Below are 18,275 nucleotides of genomic sequence, written 5' to 3'. Positions count from 1 at the left end.
GTGACAACATTCATTTGAAAACAGTGCAGATGTGCATGAAACAGGAAGTCCATATAGGGAACCTGAGAAGAACACACCTCTGAACCCAGCACCACACGCCCCAATGGGTGGTCCCTGAACAATAACCAACCACCAATTACCAACCCACTTGGTAGTAACCAATGACTGACGACTTATTTACATATGTCCAATCAAGTAAAGCCACAAGGCAGAGAGAAAGGAGTGCTTCGACTCCAACAGCTGTATTTATGTTACTGATTTTAGTTTAATAGTGAATAATTCAAAAGTGTAGCAGAGACTCTCTCTTTCTTCAGGAGGATGGAGCAAGACTGAGATGAAAGTGTGCGTCACTCAAGAGATAACACTCAGGGTTTGACCAGCGCTATACTGCCCCAGGCGCTCTGTGGTTGGAGCTCAGGGTGTGTGTGTGTGTGTGTGTGTGTGCGCCAGCAGGTGTGTGTGTGTCCGTCTGACTGAGTGAGAGTATAAGTGAGAGAAAGAGCGAGTGAGCGAGCCAGAGAGTGATACAAGTGTGTGTGTGTGTGTGTGTGTGTGTGTGTGTGTGTGTGTGTGTGTGTGTGTGTGTGTGTGTGTGTGTGTGTGTGTGTGTGTGTGTGTGAGTGTGTGAGAGTACTGTGTCTGACAGACAGATCGGTGTGTGTGGTCAGGACCTCTGCAGGTCATGGTGGTCTGGGGAGCCAGTGGCACTAGAGGCGCAGCTATTTCCATTCCCCGTCAGCGACAGTAAATCCTGCCAGTCACCTGGGAGTGGGGATGTGAAAGGTCTGATTCACAAGAGAGGAGAGGAGAGGAGAGGGGAGGAGGGAGAGGAGAGAAGAGGAGAAGAGAGTAGAGGAGAGGAGAGGGGAAGAGAGGAGAGGAGGAGAGAGGCACTAGAGAAGAGCCCTAGTAATAACAAGAGATGCATCAGAGGAGGAAACAAAAACATGTGCCCCCACTATCCCCCCACTATACCCCCAGACATGCCATCTCCACTGCTGCCTGGCTCTTTGGCAAGGGAGTGTCATAAATAATCCAGGGGGGGATCACAGAGGGTTTGTGAGCGAAAAGCAAAATAAAATAATAAAAAAAACCTTGAGAGTTACAGGGTGGTAAGAGTGAGTTATAGGGCTCACGAGACAGAATAAAAAATGAGAAGAGAGAGAGAGAGAGGAGAGAGAGAGAGAGAGAGAGAGAGAGAGAGAGAGAGAGAGAGAGAGAAAAACACTGCCATCATTTCAATTTGTGAGGGAGGAAAAAAAACTGAGTGAGAACAGGGAACACAAACCATCTGAACGTGTCTCTCTCGGCACAGGGTTTACAGCTTACTTCCAGCGAGAAAATGGAATATTTCTGCCTTAATTGCGGCACCTATGCATAGCCGAGAGGTGTATTCCCTTCACGTATGGCTGTAAAGCTAGGTGCAGCTTACCCAGGTTAAAACAGGCAGATGGTGACCATTACGCCTTCCCCCTTTACTCTGATAATGTGCTCGGGCAGAGAAAGTGCTTACGCATTTTTGAGGAGATTAAGGGGCCTTTTCAACGCAATTTTGCTGGCAAGACGGGTTGGCTGGCAGACGCTTGAGAAAATCTAATTAAGACAGGTAGGCATGAGAACAACAGCTAAACACCACAAATCATACCCACTCAAATCGGCCAACTTGATCGCACTGTGTGCTGAAGGCCTCTTGTACCACAACAATTCCTACTCACATTCAGCAATCAGACCAGTAAACAATGAAAGCTTTCTGACTCGTTTCAGCAGTGAAAGAAGAGCCTACTCTGTCGACTGCCAGCCTTGACCGCACACAGCTCCTTCTTGTCCCACGGGCATGAATGGCTGATATACTGGCCTTGTAAGCCTGATTTTTCACATTCATATTTTTCTTTTCTTTCTTTCGCCAGAGAGGGCTAGTCGAAGTGGCCAGTCGAACAATCTGCCTGGATCAAAGGCTGACCTCCTGACACAGACTCACCACTGAGATGGATGCCCCTTGCGCGAAACATTATGTTGAGGGGGGGGGGGGGGGGGCTATCTGGTTGAGTGGCCATTTCTATTTTAAAAAGTCCTGGCGGGGCCCCTCTGCCCGCTCCGGTTCCCGTTCCCATCCCGCTGGAGGCCCAGTTAAATTGGCACAGTTTTCCCCCCGCGTCGCCGACCACAAGCTTCTGCCTAAGTGTTTCCACTTCGCTTCACCTTCGCTCGTGGCCTAGTACAGTAGCAAACAAAACACCAGGGAGGCGGTGGAGGAGTGGGCTCGGGGGAGGATGGGGGGGGGGGGGGGGGGGGCGGGGGGGGGGGAGATGAGAAGCAGCCTTTTTACCTCAGACCTGACACAAAGAACTGGAGCGAAAGATTAAAAAGGCAAAAACATTGAGCTTTTCCTTTCTTCCTTCCTTCAAAAGATGGGCATCAGTCCTCTCCATAAGATGCCTGAGCATGAGTTGGAGGAAGAGGAAGAGGAGGAGGAAGAGGAGGAGGTTGAGGAGGCAGAGGCCTGCGACATGAAAACCGGCTGGGTTCATTGCGAGAGGCGGTGTAACAGACTCTGTATGAACATTCCTTTGTCCTCCCGTGCGTTTCTCAGTAGCAAAACATCTCTCTCGCCTTTCGACAGCCGGCTCTTTATTTGTGAGGCTCTCAACGGATATGCCCGCTCGAGGGGTGGGGAAAAAAAGTTGGAGCGCAGAGCTCTTTCCTGCAAGGGTCTCAGGAGGTGTTTCGACTTCCCCAAGCACATTCTTCACACAGAAATAGACTGGAGGACTGAGAGCCACAGAGAGAGAGAGAGAGAGAGAGAGAGGAGAGAGAGAGAGAGAGAGAGAGAGAGAGAGAGAGAGAGAGAGACAGACAGACAGAGAGGGAGAGAGAGCGAGAGAGAGCGCAGAATTCCAAATTTATCCCAGAGATGAAACCCAATCAGGAAAGCAGAAATTCCACTGATGTTATTAGCCACAAAGGCTGCTAGCCTAGATGTGATGAAGGATGTTTTCCATGGCAACACTGGGGTCTGTTGCTACAGACTTGGAGAAAAACAGAAGCTGTGACTGCCTCTTGTTCCTGGTAATGTTTAAGCCTGGCAATGCTTTGGACACAGTCTGCACCTCGTGTTGATGTACTGGTCAGAAATCCTCTCCTTACCACTAAGTCCTGGATGGCAACTACATTGTTGTAGCATAGTCTGGTTCTATGGTTCACACACACACACACACACACACACACACACACACACACACACACACACACACACGCACACGCACACGCACACGCACAGAGACAACAGACACACATGCATAAATATATATATATACACACGGACAAACAACCACAAAAATATACGCACCCACTTTTAGAGACACAAATAAAGATAAGCACATACTGAAACAGGTAGACACGTACACACATACAGATAGGCTTCAAGTAAACCTAGTAGCCTACACTTCAAGTCAACAAAATACACACAACCAAAATGTTGCATGCAGCCATCGTCCTCCCAGTACAAAGGTTTGTGTTCATCAAATGCTTTTCTTTGCACCCAGCATAACTGTAGGCCTCAGCTTCACGTCAGTGCCAAGATAAACTGGTCAAATAAACAAAATGGAGGTTATTTTTAGGAGCCACTTGGCCTCAATTCCCTACTTTCTGGTATATTTCTGAAACAAAGCATTCATGAATCGTGAGCACTCACAGAGGTTATAATTAAGGCCTGAATCAAAACCCCCCCAAAAAACGTACTATGGAGCTCGAGTGCCTGGAAAGCTTGAGTCAGAATAATAAATAATCTGGAAACCTCAACCAAACCCAAAAGGAAAGAGCCTCAGCGATGAGCTGTAGAGCGAGGACAATGAATGACTCACTGAGTGACTCCAACAGCAGTAATCTGTACGAGTCGACCGCTCAAGGGCTTTCAAGTTCAGTGATCGAATGCCTTTACTCACACGTACTATTCTTAAATGCCACTTTTGTCGATAACACAACATCTTATTGCAATGTGAAACATTCAATCACTTTTGATGCAACTTCGCACAAATAGAGAATAGTTTAGCAATCAAATCGAACAGCCTGGTTATTCCAATTTTTCGACTGTCAGGGTGTCTCTTGCGTAACTTGTGCAGAAAATGAAATGTCTATCAAATGCACTCGAGCAAAACAAATCAAGCTGGTTTTCGAAAAGGTCTGACAATTGCAATGGCAGGCCAACAAGGGCATTGTTCTTATCAAAAGACAACGCAAAGGAGGAACAGACAGGAAGTCAGTCAAACAACAAAGGATGAGAAATCCTGTTTATTTGGCCATGCTCTGTGATGAATCCGTTCCTCCTGAGACTCCAGCTTAAGAAAACAAACAGGTTGATTTTCAGCAATAACGGTCAAATGTGTCACAGTTTTTCTGTGAACTTCAGTGACGCCGCGGTTTCCTCTGAACAGAATCAGATGTTGCATTTCAGTGAGCCATGCATGACTTAACCATGACCAATAAATCAACACACCCATCTCATTTTACTGACATTTTAGTTAATCAATCCCTTCTTGTGCCACCCTTTCTCTTCCACTGTTTACGAAAACCAAGACATATCAGTGGTTGTAAGCCTCTGATGTGTGTGTGTGTGTGTGTGTGTGTGTGTGTGTGTGTGTGTGTGTGCCTCTGAGTGCAGCTGAGACTTGAGGCTATGACTGAGTGCCGATTCACAGGATGCCCAGAACAACTCTCAAAGACATAAAACGAGGAATGGGATGGCCAACCTTGCCCACTGATTAAATACGAGTCATTGAGTCGCAGTCCTGGCTGAGGTTCCAGCAGCTCGACTCCCACCCATATCTGAGGGACGCGGTCGAGCCCTGTCCCCGACTGAAGTATCGATATGAAAGGCAGAGATGAAGGCTTAAGATCATTGGGGTTGTTGGCTCATTAAATGCTAGATCTTAAATGAATGTTAAAAGATGCGTCAGCTTCTGAGTTGGCTAATTTGGGGGGAAAGTTAAAAAGTTATCAAAGCAGTCATCGACTGCCATCAACAGCCATTAAAACAAGCAAAATTCACTAACATGCCATTACTCAAATGTCTGAATGTGCGTGTTGCCCTTTCGGAGTGTTGCCTTTGCAATTATATTTGCAGTGTTTAAGTAGCGCCGCACTGCTAATCAAGCTACCATTTGGGGTGAATCATATTGGAAGCATAAAGCCCTGTTTGATTATGTAACGACAGAGAATGGGGGCATGGGACCACCGCACACACGCACACACACACACACACACACACACACACACACACTCCACACTGCATTTCATGAGGTGAAAGACATGCACAGAACAGCAGGTTACCAGAAGGTGCTCCTCCTACGCAGTGGGCACACACACACACGCACACACACAGCTTACTGCCATTCCAGCTTGTTCTGTTCATTTGGTTAGAGTAGGCTGGTCCTCTGACAACTAGATAATGCCAGACAGTTCAGCTTGTCATAGCACATAAAGCAAAAACAATCTCCATGAGGCGCTGTGGTATTTCAGTGCGCTGTGGCGAGACCTAATCTTTCTAACATTTCACAATGTTAAAGCACACCCCCCCCCCTCCCCAATTGGCATTAGTGCTCTCTGATGTGGCTGGTGCCACAGCTTGATGTGCCTTTAGTTTAGCAGTGGCAAAGCAGCTTGACATTTATCACGACGCGTTCATGAAAGGGAACCTCGGAGGAGGTGAGGATATCTAATAAAAGACGCAAAGCAAACAACAAAAGCCCAGGATAGAATACAGCAAATCCTTTCCCTCTCCAGGAAAATGAGAACGATTTATATGGCGGGATTTCAAGAGACTTTCACAAACTCTGTATAATTTCAGGAAGGTTTCTGACAGTTCAAGAAAGGAATGAGTGTATGTTGAGTGAGAGTGTGTGTGTGTTGGGGGGGGGGGGGGGGAGAGTAGTACAGAAGACTGCTGTACAATACTGCAGTCTTTCAAGCCTCATGTCGATCAACACAAAAACCCTTTTGTGCTTCATTCAGTATGCAACTCATTTGAATGGAGGACCTATTCCATTCGGAGAGAAAATCCGCTTCACATGGCTTCACATGAAAACTGGCATAAAACAATTACTCTCCAGTTCAGATGAATTAGATAAATCAATCAGATATAAGTCTGGCAATAGAGGGGTGAGGTTTTTGAGGGCATATAAAACTCAAGCACCCTTACCCCAAGGTAAATACTACCTACAAACAGGACCTTGGAGTTGGGCTTAAACGCAGCAGGTCTATAAGCAGCAGGCCCCTCTTTGTGCCCCTTCCTGAAGGCATCGATTTCCCCCTTATTTTAGAACAGTGGCACTGCAGCAGTTGCATCATCCTCATCATCCTCATCCTCATCCTCAATAGCTCATAGGATACTCAGTGTAGCAGTTGATACGAGCCGTGTGCTGTGACACGCCCACTTTGAGCCACTCGCTCTTCAGAGGGCATAGTAGTGAAATAGGGGTTAGGTTAAATGGAAAAAGTCCCACACACACACACACACACTGTACCTGTGAAGAGTTTGGTGATGGCCTTGTTCTGGCGTCGGGCGGAGCAGACGAGGAGCAGCCAGGGCGGCAGGAACTCGTGGTGGCTGGCCAGGAGCTCGGCGATGGTCCTGGGACTCCCCGAGGGGGACCGCTGCTCGCCCTCCCCCCAGCTGGCTGCCCTCGTCGATGGAGTCCACCAGCAGGAAGAGAGCCTGCGGAGGAGGCTTGGCACTCAGCAAGGGCAGGAGCACACACCTGAGGGAGAGAGAGAGAGAGAGAGTTAATTAAATTAGTATTAATTAACCTGCATCTCCATACCAGCATGCCCGTATCCATTTACCTCTGTGCTTGGTCATTTAGCCATTCTTTTATGGGACAACAGTTTTGTATACATATCAAAAAAAAACATTCTTTCCTACCACACAGAAAAACAAAACCAGACTTTGATTATTGCCACTTTCAAATTACCTCACCCTTATGTTCCTTGCCAATATTCATGTCCGCCTAATATTCTAACGTAATGTAACCTAGATGCTTAGCAACAGCCTGGGGGAGAACAGAGCAGCAGTAATTGAATGAACATTGCACTCGGCATCAGCGGGCGTGTTTAGCTGACAGTGAACCACACCAACCCACTTCAGAGCTGTCCCCCTAACGGTCCTTAAATCTGGAGGGTTTATGTGACATATCAACTCACAAATCACTTAAGTATGCCAGACAACGGAAGCGGAACAGGACAGCCGCTGGATCTAGGGCAGCTCATTGGCCCACTGTGTGTGCTCCTCATGTGAAGCCTATGGTTCACTGCCCCGTCTTTCTTGTTCGGTTCGTGTTTGTTCTGGCAGGACTTCAGTCCTTGTCTTCGGGGGCCTCAGCGTCTCTCTCTCTCTCTCTCTTTCTCTGTCTTTCTCTCAGGATGCCAGTCCTAGCATTCAGACATATTTTGCAGTTTGTGAATTCCCGCGACCACAACTGAGGCGGCCCTTTGGGTTTGCGCGTGTTCCCGCCGATTCCCCGAATTAGACACGGTTACGAGGGTACGGATTTAGATCATCGGCATGCCTCTTAAATACAGCCCAACGTCTCGCCCCCAAAACCCACCTCCACATATCTCAATTTCTGTCAATAAAAGGGGAAGATCTGACAGGGAGAGAAAGAGAAAGAGAGAGAAAGAGAGAGAGAGAGAGAGAGAGTTTTAGTGTTTGGATGGAAAGACAGGCCATTTGATTGACAGCTATCTCATTCTGAGAGATTCCAAGCAGGCCAGACAGAATTCCCAGGCATTTAGTAGATTGGGGAGGAAGTGGGTGAGATGGGAGAGAGAGAGAGAGAGAGAGAGAGAGAGAGAGAGAGAGGATTCACCGCAACACAATATACAGTCAAGACCTTAAAGGCCTTCTCTTTTCTCTCTATTTCCAGTTTGTTGAAGTGGATGTCCCTATGACACGTACCCCACCACACAGCTCATGAGTTATGGGAAGGCCATTAGCGATTATGCCTATATGTGTGTGGGCCTATAAACATTGTTTACAGCGGCTGCAAGTCTCTTAACACTGCCAGCAGGGTGATCCTAAATTACCCACGTTACCAAGAAGATTGAGCTTAACCTCCACAAATTCTCAATGAGCACACCCATTTACTGCTGCACTGTTTCGAACCAGTGTGATTAAGGTAGTACTTAGCTCATTCACCAACAGCCCTGCTGGCTGGCTGGCTGGCTCTCACACACACACACACACACACACACACACACACACACACACACACACACACACACACACACACACACACACACACACACACACACACACACACTTAAAAAAAAAAAAAAAAAAAACACACACACAAACAAAACCAAATGAGGAACGAAGGAACGAAGGAACGAAGGAACTCTTCTTCTAAAAACAAATTAGACAGAAATGTTCTCAAGTTGGGGTTGAAGCAGGTTTTGGAGGGAGCTGAGATGAGGGAAGAAGGGTTGATCAGGGTAAGGGTGCTTTGGATGGTGCTGGAGATGTAACGCATTTCGCTACCGGTGACTGCAGATATCAATTGTTTGGAAGTTCTTTCATAAAACAGACCGTCGTTGTGATACAATAAACGTGCAGCGACGGTGAGTTGTGGACGGATTTATTTTCATTGATACCACACACACACACACACACACCTCACGCACAACCCCCACACATTTCTGAAAGGATGTAGCCTACTCGTGCCACCCCTAGATGCCACTGGCAGATCGTTCCAGAAAAGGCCTTGGGGTCTGGGCGACGCGGCTGCGTTTGGCCCTCATTCCCCACATGGCAGGTGCCAATGATGGCACAGAGGGCTAGTAACAGCTAGGAAGTGCGACCTCCCGTCTGAAGACCAACTGTATAGCTGCTCCAGCAAACGTGTGATAGAGGACACAGCGAGGGCAAATTACAATTGCGGCGGGTGGAATAGGGCTGCTGGGGGCAGGGGGGCAGGGGGGCAAGGTTTGCCTGCCACCCTCACCATCTGCCGCAGAGTGGTCCCAATCTTTAGCAGCCGAACGGGATCGTGTGAAACGCACTTCGCAGAGAAGGTTAGTGAAGACGTCTACCACTCGACAGGCGAGCGCCGGGCAACGTGCCCACGTTTAACAAATTCGCTGAGCTGGATTTATTGAGCGGGGCACCAGGCCTGAAATCTTCCCATCATGCAACAGCATAGCAAGGCCCTGGCGGCCATCCAGCACACATGTCCAGCAATGACACGGCTCTGTGACTGGGGGGGGGGGGGGGGCAGAGCACCAGGTGAGGGGAAAGGCTGTGGAGGACATTAGAAAAAAAAAAAAAAAAAACACAATACAGACCAATCTGCCACACATATTAGCATAACGGAGAGGGATTTACCACTACCTGCACAGAAGCCAAAACACTATTCCTAAAAAAAACAGAGGACTGGATCCAAAGGCTTGATAAAACCATGGGACCAAAATGACACCATTATGGTAATTAGAATAATACAGGTATTGTTGGCTATGAGCTTACATGCATGTTCAAAAGTATGCAAGTACTCAGTGCAAACCAAAAAAAGAAGGCAAGTTGTATATCAGATAAAAAAAATAAATAAAAAAAAGACTGCCTTGGTGCCATGTCAGCTTTGAAGAGCAGTACAAATGTTTCAAGCGAAGCGGACGATGAAGCATCGGGAGAGATGTTGCTTTCAGGCATCTAACAGAAATCACTTCACCACAAAGACAGCAGAAAGAAAACACTGGTGCCGGGGAACACAGAGAGTTCAGAAGCCGTGTTGAAAAAGTCCACAAGCCCCTGCAAGTTTAGAGCCTTTCTGACATTGCAGTTTATCAAGATCTCTCCTCGCAACATAACTGTACAGCCAACATTTCAAATCTCTTTAGGGTCTGTGCTCTCCTTCTTTCTCTCCATCCCTCTGTACCTCTCTCTCTTCATCTCTTCATCTTTCTGTACCTCTCTCTCTCAGTCTCTCACTTCATCTCTCTGTACTTCTCGCTCTCTCTCAGTCGCTCTCTCTCAGTCTCTCTCTCTCTCTCTTCATCTCTCTGTACCTCTCTCTCTCAGTCTCTCACTTCATCTCTCTGTACCTCTCGCTCTCTCTGTCTCTCTCTTCATCTCTCTCTCTCAAGTCTCTCTCTTAGTCTCTCTCTTCATCTCTCTGTACCTCTCTCTCTCTCTCTCTCTCTCTTCATCTCTGTACCTCTCTCTCTGTCTCTCTCTTCATCTCTCTGTACCTCTCTCTCTCTCAGTCTCTCTCTTCATCTCTCTGTACCTCTCTCTCTCTCTCTCTCTGTCTCTCTCTCTCTCTCTCTCTCAGAGGGCAGTAACAGCAGGGTGAAATAGATGGTCTGTGTAGTCTGTGTCTTATGACTTGACTAGTGATGGAACAACACCGTAGAGGGCGCTTTGGAAATCAACCATTTCCTCAATTTAATTAATGTGAGCCCGTTGTAATGGCGAGACTCGGAGAAAAGAAAGCTTTTTATTCATGAGTAATGGATTTAATTATAGCTTCCCCCCCCCCACCACCACCCCCACCCCCCAACCCGCATATTTAAACTTTAACAATTCACTCATTCCAGAGAGTAGGCATCTGGGGGACATGCTGGAGAAATGGACTCAAGAGTTCCAGGCCAACCCAAAGATTGGAGCCATTATGAGAACAACAGGAAGTTGTTGTTGAGTGATGGCGTACAGCTAGAGAGGCCGCCCTGAGGGAACTGCAAACCAACCTCCCGTCGTGGGCACCGGGACTCGCTCGGTGATATCTACCACCTACACACACACCCCCACACACACACACACACACACACACACCTCCCCTCGCTTCTCAGAGCTCACTCGCTTGGTGATATCTACCACCTACACACACACACACCCACACACACACACACACACACACAACACTCCCCTCGCTTCTCAGAGCTCACTCGCTCGCTGATCTCACACCTTTTGTGAATTACCAAAACTTTCTGTCAATGCATCATACCGCTCTGAAATACCAACACAGACACACACACACACACACACACACACACAGCACACACAGACACACACACGCCGCACGCACGCACACACACACACACACAGACACAGACACACACCACACAAACACAGACACACAGACACACACACACACACACACAGACACACACACACACACACACACACACTCCCCTCGCTTCTCAGAGCTCACTCTCTCGCTGATCTCCACCTTTTGTGAATTACCAAAACTCTTCTGTCAATGCATCATACGCTCTGAAATACCAACACAGACACACACGCACACACACACACACACACACACACACACACACACACCTACACACACACACACACGCACACACACACACACGCACACACAGACAGACACAGCACACACACACACACACACACAGACAGACACAGACACAGAGAACAACAGGAGCCTTGCACACTAATGAAAACTACTACTACAGAAATGGATGCCTGAGCCATGGGGGGTCAGTTGTGTCTTTCTGCCTATCAAAACCAGACCATTCCACAAGACATCCAGCACTGTTCATCCAAGACATCCAGCACAATACTTTCCTCTGCACTTCATTCATCACAGTAGTACCATCCAGCCCGTCTCTTCTATACTATATATCTATACTTTTTTGTCTTAAGACCGCTGCTGTACGACAAGGACATTGGAGTGGTAATGTCCAGCCCCATGGTGACCAGTACAGACCGGACTCCGCATCCACATATGTGTGTGAGAGAAGCTGAGAAAAACAAAAGTATTAGTTCAGCCCACACATTCACTCACTCTCTCTCTCTTTCCTTCTCACTTTCTCTCCCGCTCTCGGGGGCCCGGGCTCCTGCCAATGCAAACCGACGTGGACGAGGCTGGCTCCACACTGCTGAGTCATCGTTGCAGCCTCTCTCTCTCTCTTTCTGGCGCGTCACAGTAGTCGCACTGGTCCTAACAGCAGCAGCAGCCTTTGAAATGTGGACTAATCTGCTGCATCTTCTGCAGCCCTGCACCCAGGAAAGGAGGCCTGGCACTTTTCATCCTCCATTAGTGTCCTCACCCTTGCCTCTCTCTCTCTCTCTCTCTCTCTCTCTCTCTCTCTTCTCTCTCTTCTTCTCTCTTCTCTTCTCTCTCTTCTCTCTCTCTCTCTCTCTCTTCTCTCTCTCTCTCTCTCTCTCTCTCTTCTCTCTCTCTCTCTCTCTCTCTCTCTCCTCTCTCTCTCTCTTCTCTCTCTCTCTCTCTCTCTCTCTCTCTCTCTCTCTCTCTCTCTCTCTTCTTCGCCTCAAGCAAAGAAAAAGGGAGGGAGAGAGGGATAGAGAGAGAGAGAAACACTTACTGTGCTCATTCTTTCTTTCCCCCAATGGGTTCTGCCTTGTCTTCCTCCACTGTCTCATCGCTCTCTTGTTCCATTAGAAAGACCCAGACCACTGATCAGCACACACGTATATCCCATGTGGGGAACCATGCGAGTGGGAGGAATGGTGGAAAGAAAGGCAAGAGAGAGTGGAGGAGGAGAGAGAGAGAGAGAGAGAGAGAGAGGAAGAGAGAGAGAGAGAGAGAGAGAGAGGAGGAGGAGGAGGAAAACACTGTTTTGTGGGAAAACTTGCTAAAGTAGTGAGGAGATTTTTCATGTATTCACGATTTCCATTCCGTGAGTGTTTAGCAGGAGGTGTTTTCAAGACGGAGAGAACGAGGGCTGAGAGAAAGAGAGAGAGAGAAAGAGAGAGAGAAAACGAGGACTGAGAGAGAGAGAGAAAGAGAGAGAACGAGGGCTGAGAGAGAGAGAGAAGAGAGACGCACCGAGAGAGAGCAGATGGCATTGAGCATTCTCCAGATGCCAGACACATTCTTTCTCTGGACCTTGATCACAGTGATGGTTAATTAGGTTACGCCCAATCGCTCGCCATAAAGCTGCTGTGAATGTTAATCCACTTGCGAGGCCTTTTTTGCTTCGGTCTCCCTTTTTTTTTTACTTTAACAGAGGGAAGGCCTCTCTTATTCAGACAGCTTTTTAACAAAAAGCTAGCCAGCTACTTCAACAGCTTAAGCAGAAGTTCATTATCGATTTGGCCCGCATGGCTGAGTTGCGCCGATGCCATCTGACAGCTTCAGTTCGATGGGACAGAAGACGACAAAGGCCTAACCTACACACAGTTAATTAGAAGCAGAATTAAACATAGAAATCTTCAAAGCAGCCTGACACCCCCAAAGTACAAATGGCAGACTTGCAATTACGTGCCAATAACAGCCCACATAGCCAGTAGCATTATGGCTACATTCTGAGGGAATAGAAATGGGGCTGAAAGCTTACCACTTTTTAGTTCCAAAAAGTACTTCAGCCCCCTCTCGACCCCCCTCACACACACAAACAAACACCCCCACAAAAATTAAAGACAGAGAGACAGAAACCTCATACAAACACACACATACACACCTAAGCCTAATGCAACCTGCTTTCTCAGCAAAAAGCCTTGGTCTCATGCTGGCCAGACTGAGCACATGACCTGCTCTGCTCTGCTCTGCTCTGCTCTGCTCACCTCCCCCCACCTGTTTGCCCTCGTGCCTTTGTCTGTCTGAAAGGTAAAGAGGTGGAGTGGAGCAGAGCAGAGCAGGCTAGGCTGTGTATGATAGCTTCAATATGACAAGGCCAAATTAATGTTAGCCCACTATCGAAACAGTCAAAACAATTTCTGAGCAATGTCATGTGCCGCCGCCCCCCACCACCCACACACACAGACACACACACACACACACACACACACACACACACACACACACACACACAGACACAGACACAGACACAGACACAGAGAGAGAGAGAGAGGGAGACTCACAAAAGAAGCTGAAAGTTGTTTTAGTTTCTGACACAGGAAAATACAAAGAAGGAAAAAAGGAAATAGGTTCAAGGCCTCATGCAATATGTAGGCAACAGCCTTGTCGGTTTTATCCAAATAGGAAAAAAAAAAAAAAAAAAAAGAGTGCTCTGTTGTATAGCCAACCAGAAAAGGCCATGGGACTGTTGAAAAGACGTTAAAAGGAGAATAGCACATCAGCTGGTGACACAGAAGGACACAAAGGGGACAGGGTGAGGACCCACCACATATAAAAGTGACAAAGGGCCCGTGCTTAGCCAGGGTTAACGAACGTCCAAACGGCCTATTGCCTACAACAAACATGCTTGTTTGCATATTGCTCTACAAAGGAATTCAGCCCACATGCACTGCATTGCAGGCAAAGTTTGAAGAAAGGGTCAAGGATATAGTATCGCCGGCTACATTTTCACCAAAAAAAAACAGAACATTGCCATTTAGGTTTATCCAATCGCATCCTGCAGGAATTCACCAAATAAATTGGACATTTACGCAGTTAAGCCTACAGCCACACTGAGTTTTGTAATGACGAGACCAAAACATTCTCGGTTCACGTCAGCAAAGTTTTTTTTGGACCGCGACCCAGCTGCAGATGAGCGGATAAAATCATCGTGCAAACTGGAGACACAAAAAAAAAGAAATCAAAAGAAGAAGAAGAAGAAGAAGAAGAAGAAATGCTCCGGTTTACAAAATAGAGCCTCCTCCTCCTCCTCCACAACAGCAGCAGCAGCAGCCGGACACATTTGTTGTCCTCCGAGCAGAAGCATGAACAGAACTCGACACGTTGGCATCAATTCAGATCTCCTGCATTCCATCTCTGAGGCTTGATAGCATCTGCAGCACCACAGGGCTTCTGTATGTGTGCCCTCCGGCACCAGCGAGAGGCTTCACGTGTGAGAAGGAGGCGATAAAAGTGCTCGGGAAAAGTGCAGATTTCTCCTCCCCAGAGCAACAAGAGACAATGATCTTGATGCGATGGCCCGCCCCGGGGCCCGTCTGCTGTCTCGAACGCTCCTCCCGCTGAGGTCCTTGCCATCAGCCTCTAGAGATAACCTGTTTGGCAAAGCCGGGCTGTTGGACTGGTTTGTAAAAACAAGCGTTTGTTGATTTACACGTGCACAGACGGAGTCCTAGACCTTTCTCCCTCTCCCTCTCTCCCTCCCTCTCTGCAGTTTTCCACAGAGACCCTTATCTACAGGTTTCACACACTGCTTTCCACACACGCAGTGAGCACCATTATTTCTGATTGGCGGTGAGAGTGATTTCCTCCAAAAAGACTTTCATGGGCTGAGGTGTGAAGACACTGAAATAAATCAATAACTCTGTTGACCGTTTAGAAAATGATTTACCTTACTGAACGTTTGACCTACTTTTCGCCATGCCTGAGTGTGCTGTGAGTGTGTGTGTTGTGTGTGAGTGTCCTGTGATGTGAAATGGCGCTTAAGCGTCAGCAGATGGCCAGACAGAGGCCGTGTGTTTCAGCACTGCATTCCTGCCTCCCAGTGCAGCAGACCCCGACTGCCCCTGACTCAGGCCCCAAACAAGTCATGCAAGCAACCACACACACACACACACACACACACACACACACACACACACACGTGTACCCGCCACCCCAGAGAAAGCGAAAGCCCTTTAAAGCTCTTACCCACAAAAGAATATATATATTTGTTCACACTCAACTTCCAGCTTTGATCATGCTATGCAGGATGTTGATCCCCCACGAGGGTAGAGCTACTCTGTGCGTCTCAGTCTGACTGTCTGTCTGTCTGTCTGTCGGTCTATGCAGAGGAGGGAGATTAAAAAAAAGACAAAACAAAACACCTGAAATCTCAACGCCACTCAAAATAACTGACCTTTCTCTTCCCAGAGACCCACTGGGGAGAGTTCCCAGCATGTCACACAGCAGGGAAACATCAACAAAAAATTCCAGCCCTGCAGGGTATGAGTGAAAGGAGGGGGAAGTATGTGTATGTGTGTGTGTGTGTGGGTGTGTGTGTGGGGTGTGTGGTGTGTGTGTGTGGTGTTGAGTGTGTGTGTGTGTGTGTAAGTGTGTGTGTGTGTGTAAAGTGTGTGTGTGTGTGTGTTGTGTGTGAGTGTTTGTGTGTGTGAGTGTGTGTGTGTGAGTGTTTGTGTGTGTGAGTGTGTGTGTGTGTGTGTGTGTATCTGGGGTAGTGTAAAACAACACAGAGGTGGGGTTGAGGGTGTTTACTCCTGGCCTAAAGGTTTGGCACACATCACCTACCTCTTGAACGCCTCAGTGGGGTTGCGCTCGCACTCCCCCGGCTGCAGGGCGCTCTGCACTGCCGTGGGTCGCGCACCTTCTCCTCGTAGCCCGGGCCAGGCCCCGCCGGGCAGGATCTGGGCCACCACGGCCGTCGGATGAAGCCGCTGACGGGCACAGGGTGTCCGAGTCCGTCCCGCCTAGTCCGGCAGAGAGTGGGTAGGCCAGGCCCTCTGCCTGGTGGAGCCCCCGGTGGAGGCCCTGGGCGGAGCTGGGCCACAGCAGCTCCGTGCACAGGGCCGTCTTGCCGCTGCCCGGCCCCCACCAGCAGTACCCCAGGACGCCCCCTTCCCGAGCCAGCTGCAGCGCCGCTGATGGTGCCGCTTGGGTTGGGGGGGCCACCGGCGGGGGGACAGCCTGCTTGCTGGGAGTGCTGGTCACATTACCGAGGCCGTTAGTCTTTTCCTGGAGGCAATGCTGGATCTTGTGGAAGACCCACTCCCTGCAGTAAAAGCGCTTCCCCTGCAGCAAACTGGTTTGTGCCATTGTGAGATAGCTACTGCTGTTCAGGCTATTCCTCATAAGGGTCGTTTTGCCCTCCACATTTCTAACCCCGGGGAAGCCAGCTGCAAGCACAGGTATCCATTTCGTTGGCTCCACATGTGTCTTCCAAGTCGACTGCCGCTGTCCTTAGTGTTCTGAATACGAGTGAGTGTTGTGGTTGTTGCAGCCTTTCCTACGGAATCAAACGAGGCTGCACAGAAACTCAGTCGATGCTGGAGCTGGTGCTGGATTTTCGCAGCAGCAAGGAGTCACTGTTGGGGCTTAAACCCTGGATTTTCCACCAACTTTTTCCATGGCTCTTTCCGTGGCTCTACTGCGATCTCGGTGTGTATCCAAGTTTGTGTCTTTGACATAGCGCACGACATAACAGGAAAACTCGCTCTTAGAGCATCCCTGCATAAATCGTCCCTTTAAATCGCGTGGGCTAAACTGGACCAGCCCCGGAGGTCCGTGATTTGTTTCCGTTGATGCGTCGCAGCTGTATGCAAGAGTGGCGATATTGTTTCCATTACATTAACTGATGAAAGTCTGCCAACGGCGTCCATCTCTCCAATAACATGGCCCATTGTATGTCTTTCCTGAAACAGAATATAAACCCAATGTCAAAAACAACACAGGCTACATTTTCCGAGCCTAACATGTGGACAGTGATCTGTCCTCGCAATAGCTTATAGCCGATCTTTCAACCATCTAACTTAACCTATCTATCCAACCGTCTGCGCTTTTCTAAATGGCATCAAACTGTTTCCCCTAAACAGCATTTAGTCCTTGGCAGTAGTTAGCATAGTTTTTTTTTCGATCCTCTGATCCCCTTTCCTTCCTTAGTGGATCTCCATCGCAAACAGTCCCCATCCGACCAGTGCGGAGCAAAGGCAAACCTCCAAATGCGATGACCCCTTCCTCCGCCTACAGGGTCATTGGTGCCCTCCACTTCTCCAAGCCATACTGAATGAATGTATCGAATAACTAAAAACCACTGCAGCAAAACAGCTTACAAAACTGCAAAGTGCTGGCAGCTTTCAAAAACACGTGTTGTGTTGTCACTTATGACCAAACGTTTAAAAATTACCGAATAAATTCCTGCTCGGTCTCAGAAAAGCGACAGCGAAAGAAAACAAACGACAAAAGAGGCAAGAGTTTTTTTCTAAAACCATTAGGACTATTTGACCGGGAAACCTTAGAGGTAGACTGGGCATAACCTAACGTTAGCCCCCATCCATGCTCCATAGGGATAATGTTAAATGCGTCCAAGACTACACTGTTACCTATCAGATTATCAAAAGAAAAAAAATGCCACGATCTTTACATGACAAAAAACCTCACCCCCTTTCAGACAGGGTCGAGGCTTTCATCGCATTTGGACAAAACATCATCCAAGAGGTTGCTAATGACTCAAACAACAGAGATAGCCTACCTTGTCGGTAATAATAGACGACAGTGCTTATAACTTCAGTCAAATACGGAACGCTGGAGGTTTTTTTTCAAGCTGTTGTGTGGATCAAATGTCTAATAGCCTACACAGCTTCTAACCTCCTGCCGGTGGACTAGTCCTGTTCGATGCTTCAGACCTTTGTCTCTTCAATCCGTGTAGACCACATAGAAAGCAATCGTTGATTTGCTAAT

The 18,275-nt window shown here is 48.1% G+C and overlaps 1 protein-coding gene across 1 annotated transcript in view; it reads right to left on the bottom strand.

Moving 5' to 3' along the window:
• ankrd50 (ankyrin repeat domain 50) overlaps positions 1-17,187 on the bottom strand; it is a 24,178-nt gene extending 6,991 nt beyond the window's left edge. Inside the window, 5 exon segments of the mRNA XM_042710779.1 lie at positions 6,508-6,672; positions 6,674-6,752; positions 16,110-16,171; positions 16,174-16,260; positions 16,263-17,187. Of these exon segments, the coding sequence (XP_042566713.1) occupies positions 6,508-6,672; positions 6,674-6,752; positions 16,110-16,171; positions 16,174-16,260; positions 16,263-16,670 (801 nt within the window). The 5' untranslated portion in view covers positions 16,671-17,187.
• Positions 17,188-18,275: the final 1,088 nt, after the last annotated feature.

Source organism: Clupea harengus, chromosome 20, assembly GCF_900700415.2.
Source record: "Clupea harengus chromosome 20, Ch_v2.0.2, whole genome shotgun sequence".
Lineage (NCBI taxonomy): Eukaryota > Metazoa > Chordata > Actinopteri > Clupeiformes > Clupeidae > Clupea > Clupea harengus.
This window is presented reverse-complemented; position numbering and strand designations above follow the sequence as displayed.